Source organism: Neodiprion lecontei, chromosome 4 (genome assembly GCF_021901455.1).
Source record: "Neodiprion lecontei isolate iyNeoLeco1 chromosome 4, iyNeoLeco1.1, whole genome shotgun sequence".
NCBI classification, from domain to species: domain Eukaryota; kingdom Metazoa; phylum Arthropoda; class Insecta; order Hymenoptera; family Diprionidae; genus Neodiprion; species Neodiprion lecontei.
In genome coordinates, this window is record NC_060263.1 from 22,368,249 (window position 1) to 22,396,165 (window position 27,917).

Sequence of the window (27,917 nt, forward strand, 5' to 3'; positions counted from 1 at the left end):
GTGAATAATTGAATACGTTCAAACCTCAGGTGAACCCATCACTTAAACGACATCATCGGTAAATTCAAACGTAAATTATTACATCATTTGCGAAACACAATTCGATCTCGCGAGTGCCGAGTAAGCGATGGTTACCTGTCGCGATGCTCATTCCACTTTTCGCAACGTGCAAAATTTCTAACTTCGAGTAAGCTACGGTACATTAAATTGCGAAAAAAAATTATTGGACTGCAAGTGAAGCACGTTGTGATCGTGAATGAGCCTATCCATGCAGCTAAGAAATCGAAGATTTGTGTAACAATTGTTACCGCCACGCCACGTGACAGAGGAATCCCAGGGAAATACCCATAACCTAACACATGCAAACTCACCAACGTTGCCGAGAAAGGGAAAAGTTACTCGGAAGTCTCAGGCTAAATCTGTGAAAAACAAAATATAACACTTGAATTAATTGAGGAAATTGGCTTTTCAGACTTCAAATTAATTATTACTGTTGTCTAGTTTCATATTTATGCATTGCATGTTATACAAGAACAAAAGTTCGGCACTAAATTCACCACCTTGAATTATCAATCAATAATTAAAATAAGTATTGTTACCTCGACTCTGGGCTGCTCGACACTACATGTAGTAGTTGTTGTAGCATCTCAGGTTTATTGGTGAAGCGACGCACTTGTCACGTCATTTAGATCTTCACTCATCACTTGTAATCCAAAAATCCGCACTGCAATAATACTTGATTCTACACTCACTTTTTGTACTGTTGCTGTCTGTTTCGACCGACTGAATAAACTTGCTAACAATGCAACTGCGCATTTGCCGAAAATCGGCCAAAGAAATAATAAAATTGACACACGACTCATCGAAAAAAAAGTAGACTTCACTGAAATCTAAAGTTATACAAAACAATGAAAACACGAGACACGAAACACACTGATCGAACAACGCGACACAACTTGATCAACACGGTTTTAATGTTGAGCTGATACCGGTAGCCCGTGATTTCGTCCCGATTGCTCGGAAACGACTGATGCCGCATGGCGCTCAGAAGAGTCTTGTATCAATTCTCTGAGTGACGGAAGATAATAATTCTCCCTCCCTCTTTGTTACTCTTCCCATGGAGTGGGGGTTGATTGAGTTGAATCGCGAATATCTCGAGAACGGTGATAGATACGGCAAAACAAACGAAATTTTGGAGGTCACCTGAAGGCGAAATGACGTACCTGTCTGTGTCAGGACGTACCATCCTGATTCTCATCCAGACCTGTTCGCGTTCTGAGAAATGTTCTGCAAACTCAGCGATGCCGGAACGGCGGGCCGCGAATCTTGCGTCGCAAAAAATCGCGGACCCAGTTCGGAACCTAGAAGCCTGACAATAATGTGGAATGATAACTGATGATAAATAAAACCGTCTGTACGAGGTTGAGATTATCGAACGATGAGAATGAATATTTGCTGTTGGACTGTTGAGATTGCGAACTTTTTTCCGCTGCCAAACCGTTCATCGTGCTTTTATGGTCGATTCTTGGGGCGAAATATTTACCGCCAGATCAGAATTGAATGACACTTTCCGACGTAGCTTCTTGTTTTGTACCCGTTTTTCAGTTCCTCTACGTGGCGCTAGTAGACTTCTGACACGCTCACCAGAGATGAGTAGGGAGATCTCTAACGCTCGGCTTTTCGTGATACCAGCTAGGTTGGAGCGTCGACGCGACATCTAGGCGGCCATGCACCGAAGGCGGCCCACAATCGTGTGCCAGGCATGAAATTAGGCGCGCTCGCAGAGTATATATAGATATACTCGGTCGATCGAGCAAGTGGTTGCCAATCGCATCCTTGTCCCCGCTGGCACCGATGTTTCCAGGAGTGCAAGAATTGGGATTGTTTTTGTTTCAATTATGAATGTCAGCGAATAAAAGTATCTCCAGATTTGATAAATTTTGGATTCAATTAGCGGACGCTGAACCAAAATAATTAACCATTCCCAGCCCGAATACATTTTTTTTTTTTTCGATCAAATGTCTGGAGGATAGCAGAGAACTAGAACACCATGGCAACGTTTGTAAACAACATACCACAATATCTACCAGTGGCAGTTGGTTGCTCCGTGGCTGATCCTTACCCTCCGCTGTCAGCCGTTTAGAATAAGCACATCCACAGGAGTATCGCGTATCATTTATTTTCCAGCCCACTAACCGAACAAACAATGGACATTAAGGATAGCAGTGAGGACGAAGAAGCACAAAATATATCTGCATTTAGCCAATTTGATGAAAGTATAGAGGTACGCAACGCCGAAGAAATCAAGAGCCCTGTGAACACAGCTATGTCGACATTGAAACGAAGTCCAAAAAATACCGGTAGCCACAGCTCATTGAAGATTGGGGTTGGAAGTCTACGAGGCAATCTCAGTCCCCCACAGCCTTCAAGGTATTTTAATCTTATCCATGCTCTGTGGGTTTTTGTAATCAACGCGACATCTGTAATCACCACTTATCAACTGTCCCAAGGGTGGAAAACTTTCGTGCTTTAGTTTATTAAAGTTGAATCCAGTCTTCTTTTGTTTTCAAAGATAGATTTGAAACACCGTAAATGTTTGAAAGATTAAAGTAAGAATAATATTTATACATTCCTTTGGCATCTTATTTAATTTTTGTGTCGGTAGACGGTTAAGTACATTAAAATCCTATAAGCATATATGGAATATTCAAAAATTGTTCCACTAGATATTCGAACAAGCTTACGGACCACGTTGAACCCACATCGTTTGGCAAGTCAAGCGCACTCATGAATGATGCTTCTGATAGTGAAGAGACGGATGACGATGATATACAAGGTGGAACAACCAAAGGTTTTGAAACTTATGATCCAAAGGAATTTGAAGATCTTCACGTATCAGCTGAAATCAAAGAACTTTTCGAGAATATCACAAGGTGAGTTGGTCAGGTTTTTGCCTTTCTATGTTTTTCAGTGGGCATCTGTAAAAAAAGAAATGCCAAATATTTCCTTGTACTGAAATAACGTACTTAGGATAACATTATTATTCGTTTCCAAGAGGTAGCATGAACGAGATCTATTTGCGGAACCTCTTGAATGTATAATTTTTAACTTTTCGTCTTTTGACGAGCCATTGTGTCGAACATCTATTAACAACTACTTGTATTTTATGTACAGATTCTCACCGCAGAAAATTGACCTTGACTACAAGCTCATTCCGTTCGTGCCCGACTACATTCCAGCAGTCGGCGATATTGATGCTTTCATTAAAGTTCCGAAACCCGATGGTACCGCTGATAAAGTAGGGCTAGTCGTTCTGGATGAGCCCTGCGCCAATCAATCGGAGCCTGCCGTTCTGCATTTGCAATTGCGAAGTCATAGTACAAGTTCAGGACCTGTGAAACAGGCAGTGATCAAGCGCATTGACGATCCGGAAAAAAATTCCAAGTCTATTGAAAAGTGGATTAACGATATGAACCAGTTGCACACAAATAGGCACCCGCTTACAGTACATCTCTCAAAACCAACAGTTGACATTGATACGCTCATGCAACAATGGTCTGCAGACGTAGACGAACGATTGGAAAATACTTCGGTTGAATTGTCACAGCTAGATTGTGACTTGCCCCGTCTCGTCGACATTGCTTGTACCCTCGTCGATATTCCAGTCTACCCAGATGCCAGAATGGAAGCACTGCACACGATGTTTACCTTGTTTTTAGAAATTAGAGATCATCAATATTAATTCTATCGCAGTAGACATTGAATAATAGTAATAATTTCTAAAATTAGATTTTTTTTTTTGTTTCAGATCACTCTAATCCTTTGTTGCACAGTGGTACGTACGTACAACCTATATTCCATGGCTCTGGCGTTGCCTAAGCTCCTTGTAACGTCATTTATGGGTGAAACTTACTTTCTATACGTTGTTAGGGGACTTAAAAATGCATGTGTAACATCAATAAATAATCATTTAGGATGTAAAGACAAATAAATACGATTTTGAAAATTTACATCATTCTCATAATATTTCTAAAGGTTAATTATCATAATTGATTCTTATATATAATATATATAATGAGAAAAAAGAAGACGATTAAGTTTTCTCGTTTTTTGATGAAACTTATTCAAGCGTCGATGCATTTTGAACTTCCAATTGGTCCATTTGGCTACCTCAATACTTCAGCAGCCGATCCTCGCAAGTAGCCTGTACCACATTCCGGAATAGGATGTCATCATCATACAGCATTTTCACTACCCAAGCTGACAAGACAACGCTGCACGTACCATTCTCATCTACAGCCACTGGTTGTCCGAATCGCGTCTCCATCCTCCGGATGCTTGTCATCTGATAATTTTTGTAGACCTTCAGGTCCATTTGGACGCAGATTTCTCGACGCGAAGTCAAAAAACTTGTCAGCCTAAATTCCGAGAAATCGCTCAGGGTGGTTGCAAGCTTTCCAACGTCTTACCTCGCCTTGAAACCTCTCGATCATTAGTCATCAGAGGGATGGAAGAATCTTCCCGAGGAATGTGTCTCTTTATTTTAGCTTATGAGAGTCTCAATTTCTTTCTTTTGTTGAAATAGACCCATCCTATTGCACGCCTTCTTTTTATAAGTTGTACAATTTTGGTTATTCTAGGGACGTCACAAAGTATAACGAGCTATCTTTTCACTTTATTTTTTCAAACTCATGTCATTATATTTAGTAATATTTATACTAATAGGTCATTTGCAGCTCAGATTCTAACTCACGCAAATTTGCCAGTTCGGATTTACATTTATTTTTACACACTTTACATTTATATTCAGTGTATATCAGGATAGATAATTTTTGGAATAATGTACAATATAAGCTGACTAGAAAATTTATTTCAAATCACTGGTCGTATACATATAAGTATATAGATTAAAGCATGCGGTACGCACTCATGTGCGCATTTCCAAACTTGCACAATCTGTTTAACTTCTCCATTTCAATACATAATAAAGATGAAATTCAATCTGCGGACACCCAGAGACCGGCGATATCTACGGACTAGCTAACGTTGGCTGAAGAATGAACCACAGAATGAACGCATCAGTAGAATGGAACCTATTAAGTTTCCCCACTGATCTCTATATTCCCTCTGTTGCCTGGTTTTGTCGTTCATACGCTGGCCGCCGAAAGCGCTGACAGTTGAGCGTGTTTCGAACACCGAATGCATTGATTTGTGTGATTTGTATATGATTGCAACAGGTTGTAAACGAAAACAATTTGTTAAATAGCCGTCTCACGTTTGATTTCATGATTTCTAATGAGCCGAAAACTGAAGTGGAGAAATATTTGTAAAAATGGACGATAAGATCAAAGACCTAGCTAGAAAAAAAAATCCAAGTCAGCTTACCAAGTTCATCCAAAATGTTGATTTGAAAGATGTGAGTATTTTTTTGTTTTTCATTTTCAGTACGTACCCAGTTTTAGACATAAACCGTATAAAAAGAACAAAAGTGTGAACTGTCTCTACTTTTGTTATTATAGCTATGTGAGATGATCCAGAACAAAATTTGTCATATGGATTTCCCAAAACTACAGAGCAACATTTTGGAGAGCTTCAACGACACTGCTTCTTCCCAGTCAAAAAGACTCAAGGTTGTTGAAGCGACTTTGTCAGCACTTCAAACAGCAAATATCACCAACAGCCAAGCTAATACGATAGTCTGTAGGATCATTATGGACTTTCCTCAATACTCATCTACGTATCTTACCAAACTAGTCGAGTTTTGTCAGGAACGGATCAGAAAAAATGATGATGAATTTATGAGGTCAGAATAATCCCGAGAACCTTGTGCAAAAACAATAAGGGCTGAATTACTTTTATTGGCAATTTAAAATGAAAAGTATACTTTAACATGCTTAATAGATAACATTCCAAATATTAGTAGTAAAATCCCCATAACCGTTGAAAGAGACCGATCAAGTGGAATAATTTTCTGCGTGTGCATGGCATAGCACTGCAGCTAGATCAACTGCATTAAAAATGCCTTAAGAAATTAAATATCTCATCAGACTGTTATTATTGGGAATCCTTTCGCTGCAGTAAACGAATACAATATCATAATAATTCAAAATAGATTTTACAAATATGTAAGACAGACTATTTCAAACTGATAAACTGATAGACCAACTACTATGTCTATGTTAATTTTAAAAATTTATAGCAGATTGATGATGCTCTCAATTATTTCTTTCATAATTAATAAATTCTAGAAATATTTTTTCTATGTTAATAAGATCATAAGTTTATAAACAATAGGCTTTTGCAACTTTTAGTTAGTAATTTGAAAGTTCCATTTACTCCAATTAGACAAGTTATCTGTCCAAAGAACTGTTACAGCATAGACATGAATGTAATGTGTCATGATATAAACGTCTCTGATTCTTGCAGTTGGAAAGACATTCTCCCACAAGTATTAGAAGTCCTGGAAGACAGGAAAATCGTAGTCAATAATGGTTCTGAGATGTCGGGAAAAGAGTACAGAGAAACTATCATCAAATCTTTGTACTCTGGCCAATGGGACACAGCAGTTTTGCCATCTGTCACAACGATGTTTAGGTGGCTGATTCGAAGAACAAAATACCACTATTATTAATAGTTTGTTCGACCATGCAACATGAACGATTGTTTTTGATCTTTTTAGAGAAATATCAATGTCCAAAGAAGAGCACCGAAAGGTGGTTGGGATTCTGTGCAACAGGCTGTCAAGCATGCAACCCAACGAGCTACCTCCTTTGGTGCATCAATTACTAACTTTTTGCCGTCAGCAAGACGCGGAGTGTGTCATTATGGCTCTCTGCAAATACTTTCAAACGCAGTACGCAAATGCATTAGAAGAAGATTCGCAAGAGTGTTCTGAAAACATTGGTAAACATTAATCAGCTATTCAGTAATCTAGCTATGACAGAAAAAGTTCCTTACTCTTTCAGTTTCAAATAATTGCAGGTGTCTTGACTGTCAAAGAAATTCAAGAAGCGGAAAGTACAATTCTTTATCACATATTCCATGCTACAGAGGTGAACCAGAATAGTTTGAAAGATTTCATAAAATCCGTCCGCAATGCAACAAATATTCCTGCATATGTACTTGATCCATTCATCATGACACTGCTGTTGAACGTATCGGACATATATGAAAACGACGTAAATATTACAAACATTACGCTATTCAGTCGTAACCATTGTTAAATCATAAAGTTTTCCATGAATTAACTAAAACCAGCAAACAAACCTTGAAATATCTAGGAAGTTCACATGATTTTTCGTATTTTTTTTTGCAATTCGTGCTTTACTCAAAATGCATGCTTATTTTGGATTTCTAAAAATATACTCAGAATACAAATAATAAATTTAGGTATAAATTGGCTAACTCTTTGCTACTTCGCATAACTTTTCACAGACTTTGGACATTCTGAGAAGTGCACTAAGCCGTATAATCCGTGATAACGAGCGACAAAAACACAGTTCTTGGCTCAGGGAAGTTCTGGACAAGGATTGTAGCATTTCATCAACATTAAATACTGTGATAGGAAACAGGTACAATGCTTCACAGAGTGCAGAGATTTTATGTCATACATTAGTTTCAAGAGCATTTACAACTGTTTCCTTGTTGTTACAGCATCAAAGATAGACACATGGTAGTTAAAGGGTTAGTTGACTTAGCGTTTGTGCTGATGGCAATGGGAGTAAAGCTGGGTGAAGAAGCCCATGCTGTAGTGTTATGGGAGATCGGTAACAAAATAATCCAAAAGCTAATAAAAAAACGACAAGAAATTGGTCCAACTGTGCTGCAAACACTAAATGATAAAATAATCTGTGGAGGTGCTAGTGTTACCCAATACACCTGTAAGTTGCTCTCCTTAGAATTTTAATTCAACCCTTTTAAGGGGTAAAATTATTTTTTAGCACACTCGCTTTGCTCAGACGCAAACTTCAGACACGCTGCAATCGTCAACTTTCATCCCTTGTTACACAACATACTACTGTTTTCGAATTCGAATTCCCAGCGACTACTTTTACATAGTATTAAAATGATATCTCAGATGGTCTGAAAAAGAGTGGCTGAGCTGATGGAGAATGTTCCTGTAGTACGATAAAATTAATTGATAAATCTTGAAAATTAATTTTATTTTAGATTGCCTTGCAAACATATGCCAAAAAGTACCTATAGTTGTGCTTGAGTGTCGTGTATGGATTATCACGTTGCTTGAGAATTTGCTAATAATAAACGCAGCTGCTGCGACGCAGGTGATTTTCGCAGTGCTTCCCATTGTGCGATTACAATCTGAAATACGAGACACATTAAGCATGGTATTGCGCAAAGCATTGTACTCCAGGGAAACCCAAATTCGTAAAATGGCTGTGACTGGATTTCTACAACTACTGAAGAACTTGAAACTACACACCCTAGGTGCACTCAGCCAGTCAACAAGCCGCGGCACGTCAAGTGCTTCTAGCACATCAACTTACACACAAGTACTTTAATATTAGAAATCATTAGTTTCTCACTGCTCCATTACAGTGAATAATTGTATTTGTGGGACAAATGTCGAGCCTATCAACTGGGTTAAGGGCTACCCTTTGTGCCAAATATTAATTTTAGACTTCTCAAAAAATTGGTATAATAATGTTGAGTATCATTTGCGAAGTCAATCTTCTGTTGTTTCAGAATATATAATACTCCTATAAAAAAAAGCCAATAGTGTTACAGAAGTAACGCAACCCCATGTTCCTAGTTCTAGTAGCCACTAATTCAGGTTAAAATTACCTACTTGGGCAATTACGGCTCTCATTCACGATGATTGTTCTCTGAGCAATGAACCATATTTTCAATCTGAATTTAAAAATACTTACATTAGACAAATTTCCATACATACCAAATATAATTGTCATTGGCGAATTCATATATTGTTGGAAAAAACTTGTATTTTTCCAGAAACTAGTATAGATGTATCGTTTTTGGTCACCTTAGTATAGTGTATGTTCATAACTACTATGTTAGAATTGTTAGTACTACAAGCATATAAAAGATTTGAACACTAAAGATAGTGGGGTGGCTAAAAACGGTGCTGCTGCCTTGTACTGTAGAAGACAGACCAAGTTGATCTGTTTCACTAAGCACATAAAATGATCTCTGCTAGATCTGGGTAGTTAGATTTTATTCTACCAACTGGCTGAAGTAAAAGCCTTGAGTGTACCGACATACTGCCTAGGTGCCTGAGGTCTATGAAATGCATGCATTGCTCATTTACGCTACATCACAACACTGGATAATCGTTTTTACCAATTCTCCAGGCAAGTCTGGAAGTTCACACCAAAAAAGTAGAAGAGAACCCTCGACTCAATACGCTGTTATGCTACGAGGTGCTGGGCATTCTCAAAAGGTGTTTTACCCAACAAGCAGAGGTCAAATCATGCTTATATGAAGGTATGATCACTACAATTTGTAAAGCAGAAATAGCAGCACTTCAAGACCATTAAATTACCTGTGCTCAATATTAAGGGGTTTTTGTCATTACGTGATTTTATTACCGAATTTTTGCTGTTCTACGAACCTTCGGCCAGCTTTTTATAAGTCAAAGTTACGATTTGGTTGAAAATTGTACATTGTATAGTATATACTAAGATAATTATACATGATATATTATAAGAGAATTCTGAATGATTTCCATCATAGCATTAGAACCTTCAATGTTCAGATAGAAAAATGCTCAGTTGCAGAATAGAAAAGGTACTGCTCACTTAAGGAAATTCATAACAGTTTCTTATATTGTTAACTATTTTGGTATCAACTTACTAAATTGTGAAATATATATTTTTACAGGATTATCTGATGCAATTGTGATGAATCCTGAGTTGTCAAAATACTTGGTGGAAATGTTACTTGAACATTTTGAACAATACTACGAGTCTAACACTAACATTCTACCACCATTCAAACTTGATAAATGCACGTCAATTCGTGGTGCAGAATCAGTTTTACAAGAACCAATTGGGAACTTGGTTTTAGTAATGCAACGAATATATGTCGAGGCAGCTTCTGAAGAGACTAATGAAATTGAAAAGCTGGGATTCATACTAGAATCCCTCTGCAACAGAATGTCCAAGTCTGAACTTGAGCATTTTCAAGTGGTAAGTAAAAAAGTCACATTTACAGATCGGTTTGTTAATTTTTAACGAGGTTAAAGTTTGGAACGTTAATATTATGCTGCATATCTTTTTTATTCATTATTTTTGGAATTTCCTGAGGATCATTGAACTGTAATACGCTACTACATACTGAGGTTTCATTAACTCAACTATGCCAAAGTTATTATAAAGTTAAAAAATAGTGATTTAAAAAGGAAAAAATTTTTGACATTCACAGTATTAGCTTCAATTCCGTAATTTTCAGGATCATGATATTGATCTATTAGACAATATACCAGAATGTCAAGAGAAACTTCATAACTTGAAAGAGATGATAACAGTTTATGAAGCTCTCATTGCATACAGAATTGTTACTTGGTCAAATGATTCTACGAATCCTGCCCACAAGATTTACACGTTATTTGATGGCTACAATCGACTTATCACCCGCACAAAGGTAACAATTACTGTCAATGTAGTAGCCTAAAACGATGTGCTGAATATCTTGATATCATAATGCCAACAATTTCAGCCTGCACCGAAGGTAAAGAAAGGTGAGGGTAAGAAGAAAAAAGACAAGGATGTTACAGATGCCTCCTTCAAGAAACCTGGGCGCAATGTAGCCATTAAACTACCACAAACTATTCTAGATCTAGAAACCGTACTCAAAATAGTTACTCTTCTATATTCGTAAGTATGTTTATGTAACACACTTGTATATAAATTTACATCGATCTCATAAGGCAATGGAAGCATATGAGTTACCTGTATATCTCTTGCAAATTTGGGAGCATCGAATATAACTTAGATTATATGTAAATAGGTTTAAAACGATCTACAAATTCTCGACGCGATATGAAGCGAGAGGATAGTGGGTATCAAACACCCTGGGTCATTTTTCACCTTAATAAATTCAGTTTAGGTTAATGCTGTAATTTTCTTGCTCGAAAATAATACCATATCTATTAATTTTAGTAAAATGTCGGATTTTGACGCAAACAATTATTTCACATACTTTTTCATGAAATCTCTTGAGTATGCAATCCATTTGACGTATTGTAGCGATGCTGTGCCCTGGTCATCTCAAATCGAATCACGCAGATTGCAAGAAAAGGAATTGTTTCACCGCTATATACTGCAGACCTGCATTCAGCTTATGCAGCGTACGAAGCAGTTAAAAAACAACGACCTGCGAAAGCATAAGAGGCAGGATGTATTGAAATGTTTTGAAATTGGCGAGTAAGGATCATTATATCCTGTATATCAGAAAAATTTAAAGTCGTACAGAACGGATACATGGTGTGATAATTCATTTCTTTCAGAATCATATACACGAAAATTGTGTTACAATTGGATGATGTACGTAACTTCGACCAGCAAACTGCAGTACTTGGATTGGACTGTTTTAAAGAACTGTGTAACCTAGCATGCACAAGTCTATCCTCACAATCAGATTTGCTGAACTTTTTAAGGATATGTGGTAAAAACTTCATTATAAAAATATTTTTTAAACTCATTATTACTATTCACATGTGAATAAATACATATAAATAGGTAATGCATTAAATTTTCAATGTATACTGTACATTATCTGTCAGGAAAAGTTGACACAAACGCTGACTTGGAATTGCAATTGATGAGCGTCATATCACCGGTGAAAAACCTTTTGACAAATGTTCTTGAGGAAGACGATGAAAATGAATTAATCGCTAAAAGAATTCCTTCAATTCTAATGAAAATTCTTTCACTCTTGACATTGAAGTTACCCTGCCATGGGGAAAAAATTGCAAATATGCTCAAATGGCTACATGAACTTGCTATGGAAAGAGAAATGGAGCAAAGTATGGCTGTCGCAGTAATTGAATTCATACTAAAGATTGAAGATTACATAACAGACTATGGAAATAGTATTGACAAGATAGTCTATCAACTCTGCCAAATACTGGGGACTGTAGACGAGGTAAGGTGATCTTAATGATTGGGTAATTGCAATATTGATTTTTTTTGAAGCTGCTATTTCGACTAAATTACGCATCTTCAAGCACAGTTTAATGCATAATCAATGATTACGTATTATTCAACAGGAAGAAAGTCAAATGCAGGAAGAAGATCAGTTTAAAATTCTGAATGACCAGTCTGCACTTCAAGTACATTCCCTTATTTGTAATGTACTAAAGCAAAAGCTGGATAACACGACGTGGTTTTTAAGTAGATTAAGAGCTGAGCAAGTACTCACGACAATGCCTGAAATAGGTGTAGAGGAACGTATGTATCCAAACTTGTAGTTAAATGTTTTCGAGACATAGTACAATGACCTAAAACTAATCATTAATATTTTTTACTTTTATTTTCATGATATAATAGGTCGAAATGCACTCAGAGATAAAGAACATAAACTAAGCTCTCAGTTGTGCTTGATCGTCCAGACATTAAAGACATTGTCTAATATTTCAATATCACCTGGAGTCAACGCGGATGCAGTATTCAAGAACTTGCAAAATCTATTCAGTACACTTAGCATGTACACGAGATACTTTTACAACAAATCAACAGCCCAAAATCCCGTCTTCCAAGCCGTTAGGTGAGGCTCGTTATTACGTGTAAAATATAATGGTATTTTCGACTGATTTCGGACAAAATGAAAGAACCAAACATTCAGGCGATTGATTTTTTCAATATGCAAGCAATAAAGTGCATTTCCAAAGCATTTTCCGTGGGAAATATGGATAGAGTCCAGAAGAAACAAATATGGCATTACGCAAGTAACTGAGTTGTGATGAGAAAAGTGACAGAGTGCTTGCTCTCGAACTGCTATCTTACATTGAAAACAACAAAATATAAATCTCCTGTCAGTGCGTCGGTAAATTTGGAAATGAATTGTATGAAAAAATCGAAAACAACACGAACGAGAATAAAAACCAGTCATAAAATTGAGAATAACGATGATAAGCATGAAGATGTTAAAAATCTTTCTCAGCCTCTTGGCTACTCGACTCCTTAGCTCTCGTAATTAAATTATGCAAGAGCAGGAATCTTTACAAAGAAGTACCAATCACTAGTTCTGGCTTGTTTTTTATAAATTCAGACGCTACTCTTGAACATCACTCCATATTTATTGAACTAAAAAGTAAAGTATACGACTCAAACAGTAAAAATAGACTTCGGAGAAGAAAGATTTCCTGCTAACAAGTCAAGTTTTAAGCCAGTTTTTTCTATGTGCATGCCTTTCTGCACCTCCTGTGTATTCGAATATCCAAACTATTCGCTCTACTTTCTCAAGTAAGCTTGAAAAATCACATTACTGTTTGCACCTTGAATCGTCCTGATCGACTATGAAAAATATATGCAATTTCACAAGAATCAACGCCTAATGATGTACTAAAATTGTACTCACTGTATGGTTATACCAACTAGTAAAAACGCTATGGACATCTAATCTTTGACTATATCAAATGGAACATGCATAAAATTTCCAGGTTTGTCCCACTGGTAAAACTAGCCGGAAAGCCACTTGCTAAGACATTATACAGCCTTATAACACACATTGAGGTAAGGGAAATTGTAATTGTTGAACTTCAAGTGAATCATATTTTTAACCTTCATCTTATCTTACTAAAAGGAAAATCAAAGAATCAAATCCAAGTCAAAAATAGTAGACTCATACGCACAAAGGAGCAAAGTATTGAAGGAAACCAAACTCATACCTAAAGTAGTATACGAGATCGAGCAATTTGGAAAGAATGTATTGCTGCTAAGTAAAAAAACTAAGGTAAGATTACAACTGGTAATGATGCAGCATGAAAAGTTCAACTAAAAAGTGATTCGATAAAATATGCTACTACAGCCTATTAAAAATAAATTTTCACTTCCATTCTTGCAGGCAGGTTTGGAAGAATACGTTAATTACAGTATTACACGAGATTTTAGAATAAAAAATCCAGTTCTCATGAAAGGTCTGGAGGAATTGGATGTTAGTATGGTGAGTTCCAGCTTTTGTGCAAAGATTCGGTACTTTCATTTTCGTTATTCAATACGAAACTATCGATGGAAATATGATGGTTTCATAAGATCCTCTTACATTTCAAATTTTTTATATCCATTAATCTACATTTATAATTGATACATTTCTTGACATATTTAATTCTTTTTGTGCATTTTATTCTATGCAACAAATTTTCTATAAAGTGGTTTGAGGGAAAATTTAAAATTTGGTATTAAAATCAGGTAGACGAAAAAGTTGGATCTATTGGAAACGAAATAGTTCATTTCGCTACATGCGCCATAGGTACTGTTTAAATCAGGGGTATGCAAAAAATGGTTGAATCGAAACAAATTGAATAACGAAACTCAAGTCAAAAGTCCACTCAAATATTCGAATATTCCATTAATTCATAATTTTTTATGAATCCGAATTTTTAGAATTTTTTTCAACGGTTTGAATGGCTGAAATAGTAAGAATGATTGCAATTATTCCATTTGACAATTTATCAACAGCCCTTGGAAATCATCGAGCGTTATATATTTCACTCGAAACAAGGCAATAACACTAGTAGGTTAGTTACGACCTCATTGTGGGTTAAAGAGACCAGTAAAATTGAACTAAAACGCAAATTACTTAAAACATTCGCAATATAGTTATTTGATTCATATCATATCGAATTTCTTTTAACTTTTAAATCTTTAGCATCTAGGCAGCTTTGCTTAGACATTGGGCGTAAACTAATATCATTAATATAAATTGAAACACTTGATCAAAAATTCAACTAGTTGCATAATTCTATTTATCCACCACTAATGATATGTTTGAACCGCTATTTTTTTGTTTACTATTGTCATTAGCTAACCACTCAAGGCACAAGTACCAGTACTTCAAAATCAGGTCAATCCCCTGAAAATTCAGATGCAGAAGGTAACACACCTGAACCGCCATTAAAAAAATCCAAGACAACACGTCAATCGCAGAAGTTGTAAGAGGTCACAGAAAAAATTTTACATAAGGTTTGATACAATATTATATTGTTAAACAGATGCTGCGCGTCAGGCTTTTATCAATACAAATTTTTATATTTTTGTATTTAAATAACAAGTTCTTGATGAAATTACAATAAACGATGTGTTACAGAAATAGACATTTAATTTCTTTGTCCGTTAATTATTATTATTAATATTATATCTATTATACATTAATGTATTAACTATACATTATACTTGGTAAGTAAAAAAAAATAATGTATTCTTCACTCTCAGGAATACAAACACTTTTAAAAGTGATAAATAAATTGCTGTTTACGCAACAAAATCGAGTGGCCTATTAAAACCACCTTTGCGATTCATGTATTGTCTATATTTTCGTTTAAGGATAACGTGGACAGCTCCAATGTCATTGCCTTCGACTTTTTTACCTTTCGTTGTGTCAAATCCACAGAATCCCATTAAACGCATCATATCCTGTTCCTCAGGAGTTTTTCCTTGGAGATCAGCCTCTGTAATTAGCAAATGATAATGAATTGTTTTTTGCGTCGTTGGAGCACACTTTTATTGCATGAGCATTTTTAATTCCTACATTCATCTCACTGATTCTGACAGTATGAGATGGACGAAGTTTAAAGGGGTTTTGACTGCAGCATTTTCAAATTGGTAGACACTTTTTGAGGTTATAGCATCGCTGAGGCCCTCCACTTTTTTATTTCTTCATTACCATCTTTAAGTTACGAACAATTCAAACTTGATATAGTTCCACCAATTGTATAATAGTCAAAATATTCTTAAAAATTGAATTTACATTTCTAGCAAATGCAGTTACGTTTTGCAGTAAACTTTATACATATAATATAAAAAAAAAAAATCAATTATTTTTCTGAGTTTAAGCATAATACTTCAAAGTAAAAGCCTTAAATCTTTCCAGTCTCCCCCTCAGTTATTAAACCTATCCATCGATTTCTTAAAGCAAACACATATTATTGAGGAAACCATTAATTCTTGAACATTTAGATTGTGAGGTGCGATAGTAGTCAAACATTAACAGATTTGACAAGTAGATCAAACTGGATCTTTCAGGGTAACTACTAACTGAAATTGCCTCTACAATTGCTTGAACTAACAACCAACCTGTAATAATGGGACGTTCGGCAGTAGGAGGCTTAAATTTTGGTTTAGGTCTTTCTCGGTCCCTGGATCTGGATCTGCTGTAAGATCTTCTATGTCTGTCGCGCTCCCTGTCGCGCTCTCTATCACGTTCTCGTGACTTAACTCTATCCCGATCGCCAGATCTATGATGAAAAAAAGAACACATTATTTTATACACAACTGAGAACTTTTTATAGAACAATCTGCAATGTGTTAAAATGGAGTGGGATATGTAGGCAGAAAATTTAGCCCCTACACTATGGACTTCTTTTTGAAATGGCGAAAAAAAGAGTAAACAATTCGTTATTTGGACACTAGTTTGCATTATTTTTCCACCCGCAAGCTTTCAATACTCGCACTAACGTTACAATGGTAAATCTCTTTGAATATAGGTATCGAAATATTTACCTTCGCCTTCTGTCCCTGGATCGTCTTCTTCGTCGGTCACGATCCCTGTCTCTCTCGCGAGACCGATCTCTCCGTCTACCTGGAGATGGGGTTCGACTACGTCCCATTTGAAGAGCTCGTAGTTTCACTTCCGCACAACTTGAGGTGTAGTGTAGTACTGAGCCATCGTGCCAAAGAGTCAGAATTTATACTGCGTAACTTACAGTGCATATTTTCACCGCTAGGTGTAATTCTTAAGCCACGCCTCTGCCAGGGATCGCAGTGGGCCCACGGGTGGGGGGTTGGTTAGATTATGGCGCATGTTTGGTAGATGTGTACCGCAGGTAGGTGATATTAGGAAATAGCCCGTCGGCCCATTATGGGCCCACAGTTCCGCGAATAATTAAAAAAAATGAGATATCCGATAAGTAATGAAAATAGGTCCGTAGGTAGGTAATAAAAATAAGTAATAGCCGACCGGCCATTTTCTAGTATTACTTACCTGCGGGACACTGTTACAATTGCACGGACGATTTCTACAGAATTTCACGACGGCTGGCAGATTTTGTATGAAAATTTAATCTATCACAAATATTGTTATGCTATGTATGAACATTTAATTTACCACAAATATTGTTATTGGTGCGCCACGGACCTCGTTGTCGGGTGCTTACCGTTTAACACAACACGCTAGTAGTATTTCAAAATCGATTTTCTCGTAAACTATAGATAAGCCGTAGAGTTGAACGGCTTTGGGGAATTGTTATTCGAGTTCTCACCTTTCCGTACTATAAGTATGAGAAATTACCAAAATGTCATTGGTGTATTGTCCCCTTGAGAGCAAAGTGTATCGATGTAAATCTATACAAACTCCGTGTATGTAACGCTATGTGGCAACGGCTGATATCCTCAGAAATGGTGCGTTGCAACTGGCAGTTACTAAGCCGTAAGGGAAATATTTGGTTGAAGGATAAAATTCTTATTAAACAATATCATTTTGGTTTAAATATAAAATATTAAATATAAAGCAATCAATTCAATTAGTAAAGGGTCTCTCAGCCCAAAAGTAGATTCATTCCGTTCGAGGCACACTCCTTGAAGTACAATTTCGTATATAATTTCATATTGTGTTACATTCCAATTGGTAATCAAATTTATAATCCCATCGTTAATCTATACACATTGATTAGTACATACATTTCCGCGATTCAATTTAGAGTCTAGCTTCTAAGTCGTCCAGAAGTGTCAGTTGGGACGTCACAACGCGTCCATCGGTGATATTTTTCACAGGCAGTTCTTCACTGTCACAAGCTGTCGCAGTGTTCGCACCACTGATCTCCATTATATTATTATACATATACAGATCGCTACTATAGTATTATATAGAAATGAGTGGTTCGCGGTGCCCGCTGCTACGGCATTTTGCTGCCCGTGAAAATCTAGTCGAATGTGGCGCTCCGTGTATATCTCTTCGTGCTTGAACCGTATACTTGAGGGTATTTAAAATTGCATCGAGGAGGACGATCTCTGCCTATATCTTATACCGTGGCGATGGAACTAATCTAACCTAAAACCACTAAACCAGAGGACGTGAAAGTCAATGTTGGTATTTTGATTTAAGGAAAAAGAGTTGTCAGAATTATCCGAACGTGTGAATTAGGTGTGACTATTTTCAGAAAGAATAATCATGTCGGTTCCAAATGATAGTTTAGCCGATCTGGATTGGGTGAAGCTTCGCGAAGACATGGACAACGTCGCTCGCGGGCCTGAGACATTTACGCAGAAGCTGAATCGTAAATTCAGAGAGAATCCTTTGGTACCAATCGGTATTTGACTGTCATACTTTAGTAATCATTTCACAGGTACCTTGTAAGTTTCAGGGTTATTTCTCAATGGTAATGACATTTTCAGGCTGTTTCTTGACAACTGCAGCTCTATCCTACGGGCTTTACTCCTTTAAAACAGGGAATCGTGAGATGTCACAGTACATGATGAGAGCCCGTGTCGTTGCCCAAGGTTTAACCGTTGTCGCATTTGTGCTTGGGATGGGTGCAGCCGCCAGCAGGAAATAGACTTGCTGACTTGTATACTGTGCAGAGTTAGTTGTGCGATGTCAAAATTGTAATCTCCATTCATTTTTAGGAGTCTTATTACTTACACACTCGTAATGATATTTTGCAAGCGTGAGAGGAATTACTAATTGCAAATTATTATTTAAGCTACGTATATTGTACAAATAAAATAGATTTTACTTTGCGTAAATCAATATTCAAACTTGTATAGGTATTATGTATGTATATATCATGTGCATAGGTTTATAACAGACTTTAAATTTGTAGGGACATTTTTTGTTGGTTGACTGTCACCGTCGAAGACTCGATTCGCATTTCAGTATCCACCTTGAATATTGTATATGTAATTACATGTATTTTTTAAGTCTTTAATATCAAGGAGGCAGCTGAATAAAATTATTGGCATTATTTCATTGATAATTAATAAAAACTAATATTTATAAATACTCTGATTTATTACAATTGCATTATACACATATTATTAAATCATAGATGTAATTTTATTTAGATCATAATTATAGTGATACAGCGTTTTTCTGAATTAATAGCAATCTTTTCTACGTTATAGACACACTACCGTAATGGTGATGAAAAATTACGTACAAAAAGGTCCTAGTAGCAATATCTGAGAAAACTTTTATAATATCTACTTACTAGTTTTTAAAGAAATTTCAACGAAAACCATATTGTTTTATTATATCTCAAAAATTGCAAAACGAATCCCCTCCAAGTGTATCATAAAATCATACTTATGAATCGTTATTTTTCTGTTATAGGTATGCCATTTATTGCAATCTTTTGCACACATCGTGAAAATAAACATCTATGTATATGATTTTACTGTAGAAAAGATTAAGAAAAGGGACAAAAATAAAACGGAGTTCTTTTCCATGTATGATGTGTAATATGGCAGCTTGATACGATTAGATAATATACTATAATCTAGTGAATTGTGAATTGTACGGACGAATATAATAACCGATCTTGCATTTTTCGTATACATTACTAAACAGTACTTTACGCGGTAATTGAACGATTGAAATTGAAATGCTCTAAAAAATAATTTTGCAACAGTAAGCAAGAAACATTGTCGTGAAGTAGTGGAAAAAATCTTTAAAAAAAGAGATGACTATGCCATTCCAGACTTTTTTCCAAGTAAATCTGACTTTCAGCTCTGTGTGAGAGATGACCGATGAGTATGTTCAACTATATTTCTCTGTACTTCCTTTGGCAACAAAATTAACGAAACTTATTGCATAATCATCACAACTTGGTGATGCGCGTACAAAACTTTGTCCTGTATGTCTAACAATTTCATTTGTCAAAAAGAAAGAAAAAAAAAAAAAAGCAAAGAGAAACCAAAAAAAAGAAACAGAAAAAAGTTTACCATCATCATTCATCTTTTGTCAAATTCATGCTATAAATTGATGAAAATTTTTTTTTCTGAAGGGCACTTCGTAATTGGACCACTTAGTTACAATTCATACTGAAACATTAATTACTTGTATGACAACTTAATTGTTTATTAGATCAAATGCTGATATCTTCTTCGCGATGCTCGCCCAATGCAAATAAACGCGCAGTTTATTTGTGCGAAACTGAAGACGAGGAGTGAAAAAGTAAAAAAGATGTATATACCTACATTATGCACACACACATTATACACACCTACGTAGAAAACAATATCATACTGTACTTTTCAGACATTTTTTATATTAATAATCTCGATATTTTTGTGTACTTCTTTTTAAAGAAATGTTACTGAGTATTGATTGCGAAATCTTTAAAGATCAGACGAATAATACGTGCATTTTAATTATTTATTTTCACGTTTTGAAATGTTATCATATCTTTCAATATATCTCGGAGGTGTAATGTCTATGATAATCAAAAATTGACTACAGTCTTCCACGTGTTGAACACAACAGCAAATACTCTGAATGCTGCGAAATGAATGACTTATATTGCCGTGATATGCTACAAAACTTTTTATTATTTCTTTCGATTTTTATCCGCATTACGCGTAGTCAAATGGGAAAGATATACAGAACGAACAAACGAACAAGGTTCGCGTCTCTGTGGAAAAGTCAATTTCAGTGAACTAGACCAGGGCAAAAATATCTTTGACCGAAATCAAACGATTTTTTTAAACTCATCGTGACTTCCGTGCTTTAAGTATTCCTCATTGCAAAAAGTGCGAAGGATTATTTTACACGGTTAATCGAATGTAAAAAAGTTGACGCGTTGACACAGTTATCACGTGATTAATCGTGATTTTTGTTTGAGAACGGCCAATGCGATCGCAGGGTTGCACTGCCTGATTTCCTGGCCCCACTGGTACTTAATGATCGAGAACGAAGGCTTGGCGGGCTGCTTGTTGAGCTGCAACTACTCAAACTGGTGCTAGGAGTTAGCCCGAAAATCTCGTGGACAGTTGGCCGTGTCGCTGCGTAATCTGTTTCAACAGATTCTATGGAAGAGGAGAAACAAACCCGTACATTCTTAAATGTAAAGACAAGTTCATACTTGGAATTCACGGCGATGCTATACTCCAGCCAATAACCAATATTATTGCAGGCTTTCGGATAATTTTTGAATGCAGTGATAAAATAATAGTTGTTTATGGGATCCACGACTCTTTGTCACAAACACACAACTTCCCAAATGTAAAAAAATACTATTTTATTTCACGGAGATGTGGCATGAGCAATTTAACATACCTACTATACGTAAATCAGCTTGCATTCCTGCAATTCAGGGTACACACCTGTAAATGATTGGAGAGTGTGAGAAATTTGATCAATCGTGAAAAATGAACAAACGTTGATCGGTAAAATGTACCCCGAATAGCATAAATGCAGGCAGATTTACCTTACGTTAAATTCTCCATGGAACATTTCCACAAAATAGCCCACATAAATATCAAAATCTGTAAAAAGTTTAATTATTTTGATCGCCGTGTAACTGGCTTAGCAGGCAAGTTATTGCAAGTTATGGCAAGCGCGATTTATTATTAATTGTAAATTGTTAAATGTCACAAGGAAGATATATTTTCTTACTATATTCAGTTCAATTTCGGAGGATCATGGGAAACTAATATAGCATTTGCTCAAGTCTTCAGTGAGCAGGCGAAACCAAACGTACCGATCAATGGCGTTTCGTCGTAAAGAGACCCTTGACGCTTGTTGCTGATGAATGAATTCCTAGCACTTTCTATAGACGGAACATCTTGGATAGTCTCAGCGGCGTGCCTCCACCTCAAATGATCCTTTGCATGAGCTACGAGTTGCCTCAACCATTTCTGTGCCTCGTCAGCAGTTTCCAATCTTATAGTAGTCATTTTTTCAGACCCCTCAATCGTGTTGCTGATCCGTAGCTCTCTCGACGAAGACTTTGATCGCTGAATTAATGTTTCCTGGAGGAACATTGGAGGATTACGATTAAATGAGCGGGAAAAATGACATATAAGGATTTCTTCTGGGTGTTTTCACATTTTAAAGATATCTTTCAATTAATTTCAGCTACCCTGTTGATCGGCAAGATGCTGAATGGACTCTGCTCCTCATCAGCGAGTTTTCGCGAGTCCCAAGCCTGAAGTGTAAATCTTTGGATTCTTGCCCAGCAGGTTTGTCCGTCAAGGATGATGCTGCCACTGCATGCTTCTTTGGTAACACATTCTGGTTGCGCAGCCAGCCGGCAGCAGAAGTGCCCGAAGAGCGGCAGTGAGTGATTTTTATTTTCTAAAATATACATATCGCGGGATGACAACTAAATGGGAAGTAACCTAATTACAGGTGTTCCAAGTTTTGTAATCATTGACACTCGTTGAAACGTCATAAACCACATCATATTATAACAATCCGTAATAGTATATTGGCGAAAATGATTACTATTTTCTTACCTAAGTTGTTTAGGATTAGGTCGTGTGTGTGTATATTGTCATCTGTGTCGTCTAGAGTCAATCTCGCAGATGCCATTAATTCAAAATGTGGTCCACTGAAATAGGGAAACATTTTTCTTTAGTAGTATTTCACGAAACTATCAATCCGTGCTGATTACGTGCAGATAAACTCGTGAATAATTATACTTTATGATTTTTAATAAAGCTTCTTATTTTTCTCGTTCTGCTAACGTCTCGGACATTCACAGAATTATGTAAACCTCGTCACTGCCCTAAGAAGTTCACAAAAAAAAACGAAATTTTTTTTAAAGTTCGACAGCATTTTTTCGATCGTTTATGCCGTGGGTACTAAAAATCAGATCAAGAGGATGTCAGCTCTTGCCGACCGTGTTGAACGTAACTTATTTTGACTATTACCTTATTCTACGAATTCATTTCCTGGCCTTCTTTTAGCATGAACCAAAAAAGTATTTGAATATTTCTGTTTGCCATTGCAACATGCATAATTGCACAAACTGCGGCATTTTCACATCAGTGATGCGTAGGCTTTGATAATAGTAAAAAAGAGTGACTGTAGCACTATTTTAAATGCGTTTCATGTAATGATCATCAATCAAACTTACATTTCACCGGAGTTTAATTCATCCCTAAGGGAGGCAGCGAGTCTCTTTCCAACTGTTCGGGAAATGGAAGAGTGAATGGATCGTTTGATTCTACGGGGCGTGCTTGCGATGCTCAAATCCTCCTGCAAGATGTGGCTGTATATCTCCAGCGTGACTTCGAATTCCGCTGGCACGTTGTTACTAATGAAATGTAAAACAGGAATTAAATCCAGTCAACGACATATTGTACGAACGTCGCTACAAAAAATTGGTTTCGCTCTTAAAAATTATGGAAATATCACGCGCAATAGAATTGAAGAAAAAAGCAAATATACTCACAAGATAAGCACATCGGGGAAGGTCACATCGGTAAGCGCCCTGTCCACCGGACAAAGCAAGGCCGTGTCGTGGATTTCGGTCCCGACGCGGGCCAGGCAAAACACGGCGAATCGTCGATAATCACCCCGGTTCTTGAAGTGATCTGAATCCCTCCACATTAACGGTATTCGTAGGTCCGACAATGAGACTCTTGCCGCACTTACGGGTAAACTGTAAATGGCAATGTCACAAATGGGTTCAGCGTCGAGTCATCATTCTATACATTTATTGCTACATAAATGAAATTGCGAAACGATAGGTGTAATAAAACTCCAAGGTTCGTATTAGGGCTGAAGCCTGTGCGCTTATTTTTAGTGAGCCAGGTTAATTAGCCTTTCGGTTTAATTGTTTCTTGGAATAGTCGACTAATTGGCTCTTTCGATTATTTATTTTTACTATTAATCGATTAATTGCACAGCACTGGTTTTTATTATTAAAGTTTCCGCCAAACGTATTTTAGTTCACGGTTTGGTCATTTGAGAAGATTATTAAAATGAATACTATCATTCGAAGTGTTCACAAGGAAAAGAAACATGGTTATTTTTAGCATATATGTATACGGTCATGTGAACCACGTGTTCCACTTTGCAGGTTGTTGTAGTTATGTGTTTCAAGATTTTCTTAGACCCTAATTCAAGTTTTCTAACCATAATTTTTCTTACGTCGGAGATCTCGTTCGCATTTCGCACACGAAGAAAAAATAATTGTTGGAAGCAATTAAACAATTTTAGAAGAAAGATAGCATAATAATACTGCAACATCCTTCATTAATTGTATTCTACGTTATGGCAATTGTAATTAAATATACAACAATGAACGGTTTATAAATGTTAAAACAATTTTTTTCGCTTCATATAAGATTCGAGTACAAGCATTCGAACTAAAAGCTTTTCATGCTTCGGACCAAAACTCGTAGTGAAGTCTAGCAAAGTATCATTTTTAACGTATATTTCATTTAAGTTTCGTCAAAATAGATGCATAAAAAAAAAAAAGTTAAAAAGAAAACGAACCAACTCGGGTCGGCCGACAAATAATATTTTCAGATTTTTAGCACAGAAATCACGAACGTTGGAAAAATATAATCGAAAAAGAAAATAATAACACGAAGTGTGAGATTATCGTCTATAACGAAATGTTTACCTCGGTTTGTTGGACGATTCTTTTTTACGTCGCTGAAGCTCCGCCATGTAGGCTGACATGCGTTCGTTAGAGGTGAGCAGGGCTCTGGCTGCTTCCAGACTTTGAGCCCGATGTCGAGCAGCTGCCAAAAGCCTTGCGGATCCTTCTCGCATTTTGATCTCGACTTCGATCTTCTGCTCGAGATCATATTCCTGCAACAATGGTTAAAAGAATAAAGTTATATTTACCGAAAGTAATAATAAATTGCCCGAATTACTCAAGCATCGAGTATTCAAGATATGTTACAATAATTGCGTAACTCGAAGTATAGTGAAAGTGTACGCAATTACATAAGGACAAAAACGCGTGTGCGAAATTACAATATTAAGATATTTGGGTCGAGCCGATTAGGAAAACCGTGTCGAATGATCCCTGACCCATTTTGTCCGGTTAACTCTGGATGTATCGGTAATACGGGACTCTTAATGCAAATTGGGCCAATTTTATCGAATACATGTTGAAAATTTTTTTAAGATTCGCCAGATTCCACAGTTTCACAATTTTGATTCCATACCTTTTTTGATATAAGTTTTTTTTTTCTGAAAATGAAGTCTTCCAATACAGTATATGCTTTGAAACACTGATTTTTACAATAGTATACGTTCAACTAACTTCACCAATATTAATATTTCGAGAGTAGGTTATACTTTTTTCTGGATTTTTCAACTTGATACTACATCTTAATACTACCGTGGTCAACATTTTTTAACAAGGTCTGTTAAGAGTTAGCCGGAAAGAATAACTTGCACGTCTTTACCGATGTAAATAATCCGTTGTTTCCTCTTTAAACTCGATAACGCAAATATCTGTAAGGAGTTAAGCAAAAATCAGAGATCCCTCGTCCAAGATGACGTATCAGAATTTCTGAATGGCACAAAAAACAAAGATAACTCGTCTCGTAAAACTAATCCGGTTCAAACATTGATTGGCAAATAATTTCTTACCAAAACGACTAAGTGAAACTACGAAAAAAGAAGAATGTTTGAAAAAATAGTAAGCTGGATACGGCATGCATATACATAAGTTTATTAGGCTCTTCCTTAAAGGTGAAAGAATATAGGCTCTAGGCAAAAAACAGTAGAGCTTTTAAAAGAGGTGAGCCAAAAACCACATCTACCGATCTCTACATATTGCTGGGGCATACTCAACGTTACCTTCAAAATTTAAAAAGTTATCCACGTTCATGGATTAGATAAAGAAAAGTTCATACAAGTTGGTCCAAGTTGAAATCGGTCACGATTAGAAACATTGAAAGGTTTTTGCGAATTGCAGAATATTTCTTATTCCGAATGTTTTAGGTACTATGTGTAGAATTTTTAAGAAGACTGTAGATGATGCTGTTTTTTCAAATTATATACATTGCATTAAGTACAGATCGATATTGGTGTATAAAAGTTAAAATCTGAGTTCCAGACTAATTGTTCGTTTTTTTTTTTTTTTCTTTCTTTCAATTTTCACACCACAAATTAGTGGGAACTGTGTTTTTTTTTTTTATCCACGTGCAATCATCGATTGCTTTTTTGGATCGTCTTCCAGACACTTCGTCACGGATGGTAGGATGAAAACATTTAGATCTGCGTCGCAATCTCCGTCGACACGCGGCTAAACACGTGCCAATGCCTACATGCCCAAACACGTATAGATATAGATGTACCGCGAATTCCTCACATTCGCGCATCTGCTGGGTTTTCCCTTTGACTGATGCACCGCGACCGCAATCGCCTTCCATTACCGCGCATGTTCACCAAAAATTTGTCGTCGGATACGTCTGCAGTGAATGAAATTTATCTAAATCCGTCGAAAGGTTGAATAAAGAGAATTATCTCCGATTCTCGGGAAAGTTAAAAATTACGTTGTACAATCCGCCAGAAAAACCCGATTGAATGTATTTTTTCTTCTAATTAATCATGCGGACTGAGTTGACGATTTTTTTGCTTAAAGAACGTTGCAAGACTAAAAAACCTAGGTCTCCTACACGGAGATGTGAGAAAAAAAAAAATATTAATAAAGAAATAATATTAATGACAATTATGAACAAGAATATTTCAATTAAAATACAGTTTTGCCAATGGATAGAACGGAAGATTCTAAACAGATTGCGTTCTCGCATTTAAAGATATATCAGGAATAGAATATATTGAGATCTTTAGAATAGAAAAAACAAAAAAAATTTGGAATTTGCAACATTAAAGTAAAACTAATGGTCAGGTATTCTGTAGTATATGTAGAATTGTCCGAATGTCAGTAACAAGAAAACTATGCAAACAATTTGTATTAAGCGTTTCAAATATTTGCCAATGACTATTATACCCATTCTGTGATCTATAACAATTTAACACTTGATTTACAACTAAACATTTAAATAGGCACAAATGCCAACGTGATGTAAACATTTACGGTTACTTCGATAAAAACTTTATTATACAATGATTTCTCTTGCTGCCTGACTCTATGTTTTTTTTTCCTATCATCAGTCTAATTAAAATCTTCATCTCAATTTGTGGGCGTACAAACATTTTTTTTTTTTTTTCAATTGCCTCACCGATTCCGATATTCTGACTTCAATTAGTTTCAATTTGACATTGGACTATAATACTGGAATAAAAAACAAATCGTGAAATCAAATTTCACGAAATCGAAAATAAAATTGGGTACCGGATTTTTTTTTGAAATTCAAACAAATAGATCATTTAACATATTGCAACATTTTTGGATTGAAGCGAAAATTTACTGTAATTATTCTAAGGCTCGAAAGATTTCGAGAAAAAAACCTATGTAATATCTATTAAAGTGTAACGAATGAATCTCTAAATTTCTCAGCTTTGAATCTGTGCCACAGTTTGGTCAAAATGATAGAAAATCTGAAAACAGTGTGTTAGTGACACTTTGTTTGTTGCAATCAGGTTTTTTACAGACACGTTAGTGTTCCAGGAATCGAATTGTGTTGAAAAAGAATAACATCTCAATTTAAAGAAGTCATTTATTGTAAACTTTCGCATCTGTTAAATTAAATGAAAAATATTTGCAGGCAACGAAAAATCCCTTATACAATTCGGCGATAAACCTAAGATCATTTATATCGCACCGTATAAATTATAACGGATGATCG

The 27,917-nt window shown here is 36.2% G+C and overlaps 5 protein-coding genes and 1 long non-coding RNA gene across 13 annotated transcripts in view; 3 read left to right on the forward strand and 3 right to left on the reverse strand.

The window, feature by feature from the left end:
• The first annotated feature begins 1,649 nt into the window (after positions 1-1,649).
• Positions 1,650-4,010, forward strand: LOC107224440 (intraflagellar transport protein 46 homolog). The gene is made up of 3 exons (XM_015664492.2): positions 1,650-2,430; positions 2,727-2,933; positions 3,175-4,010. Exons 1-3 carry the CDS (start codon positions 2,207-2,209, stop codon positions 3,740-3,742), a joined length of 999 nt encoding a protein of 332 aa, XP_015519978.2. The 5' UTR covers positions 1,650-2,206; the 3' UTR covers positions 3,743-4,010.
• On the reverse strand, positions 2,630-5,184 carry LOC124294056. Its single transcript, XR_006903948.1, has 4 exons — positions 4,171-5,184; positions 3,476-3,708; positions 3,183-3,392; positions 2,630-2,978 (listed from the first exon to the last, which is right to left on the reverse strand). It is a non-coding gene; the product is annotated as an uncharacterized LOC124294056 (long non-coding RNA).
• A 91-nt stretch (positions 5,185-5,275) lies between these two features.
• On the forward strand, positions 5,276-15,148 carry LOC107224444 (Fanconi anemia group I protein). The gene is made up of 21 exons (XM_015664499.2): positions 5,276-5,416; positions 5,520-5,803; positions 6,427-6,594; positions 6,680-6,903; positions 6,982-7,178; positions 7,435-7,571; positions 7,654-7,880; positions 8,170-8,510; positions 9,330-9,462; positions 9,859-10,166; positions 10,429-10,620; positions 10,696-10,853; positions 11,226-11,402; positions 11,486-11,643; positions 11,762-12,123; positions 12,248-12,428; positions 12,528-12,744; positions 13,640-13,712; positions 13,783-13,932; positions 14,044-14,142; positions 15,003-15,148. Exons 1-21 carry the CDS (start codon positions 5,333-5,335, stop codon positions 15,132-15,134), a joined length of 4,002 nt encoding a protein of 1,333 aa, XP_015519985.1. The 5' UTR covers positions 5,276-5,332; the 3' UTR covers positions 15,135-15,148.
• Positions 8,849-16,863, reverse strand: LOC107224445 (U4/U6.U5 small nuclear ribonucleoprotein 27 kDa protein). Of its 4 annotated transcripts, none has more exons than XM_046737755.1 (4): positions 16,698-16,854; positions 16,272-16,432; positions 15,566-15,646; positions 8,849-8,868 (listed from the first exon to the last, which is right to left on the reverse strand). In XM_046737755.1, the coding sequence occupies exons 1-4, from the start codon at positions 16,802-16,804 to the stop codon at positions 8,864-8,866; spliced, it is 354 nt and encodes a 117-aa protein (XP_046593711.1). In that variant the 5' UTR covers positions 16,805-16,854; the 3' UTR covers positions 8,849-8,863. The 4 variants fall into 4 exon arrangements, with proteins under 4 accessions (XP_046593711.1, XP_015519988.1, XP_046593710.1 ...); XM_015664502.2 differs by lacking the exon at positions 8,849-8,868 and adding an exon at positions 11,219-11,352; XM_046737754.1 differs by lacking the exon at positions 8,849-8,868 and adding an exon at positions 14,787-15,051.
• Positions 16,864-18,178: 1,315 nt separating this feature from the next.
• Positions 18,179-19,161, forward strand: LOC107224439 (HIG1 domain family member 2A, mitochondrial). The gene is made up of 2 exons (XM_015664491.2): positions 18,179-18,502; positions 18,588-19,161. Exons 1-2 carry the CDS (start codon positions 18,364-18,366, stop codon positions 18,746-18,748), a joined length of 300 nt encoding a protein of 99 aa, XP_015519977.1. The 5' UTR covers positions 18,179-18,363; the 3' UTR covers positions 18,749-19,161.
• Positions 19,162-19,184: 23 nt separating this feature from the next.
• LOC107224442 (rhotekin) overlaps positions 19,185-27,917 on the reverse strand; it is a 73,619-nt gene continuing 64,886 nt past the window's right edge. For all 5 annotated transcript variants that reach the window (XM_046736685.1, XM_015664496.2, XM_015664495.2 and 2 more), the window contains 7 exons: positions 24,770-24,960; positions 23,591-23,800; positions 23,273-23,452; positions 22,650-22,744; positions 22,274-22,488; positions 21,893-22,163; positions 19,185-21,218 (listed from right to left, as the gene is read on the reverse strand). In XM_046736685.1, coding sequence (XP_046592641.1) covers positions 21,013-21,218; positions 21,893-22,163; positions 22,274-22,488; positions 22,650-22,744; positions 23,273-23,452; positions 23,591-23,800; positions 24,770-24,960 — 1,368 coding nt within the window. In that variant the 3' untranslated portion in view covers positions 19,185-21,012. The remainder of the gene's footprint in view (positions 21,219-21,892; positions 22,164-22,273; positions 22,489-22,649; positions 22,745-23,272; positions 23,453-23,590; positions 23,801-24,769; positions 24,961-27,917) is intronic.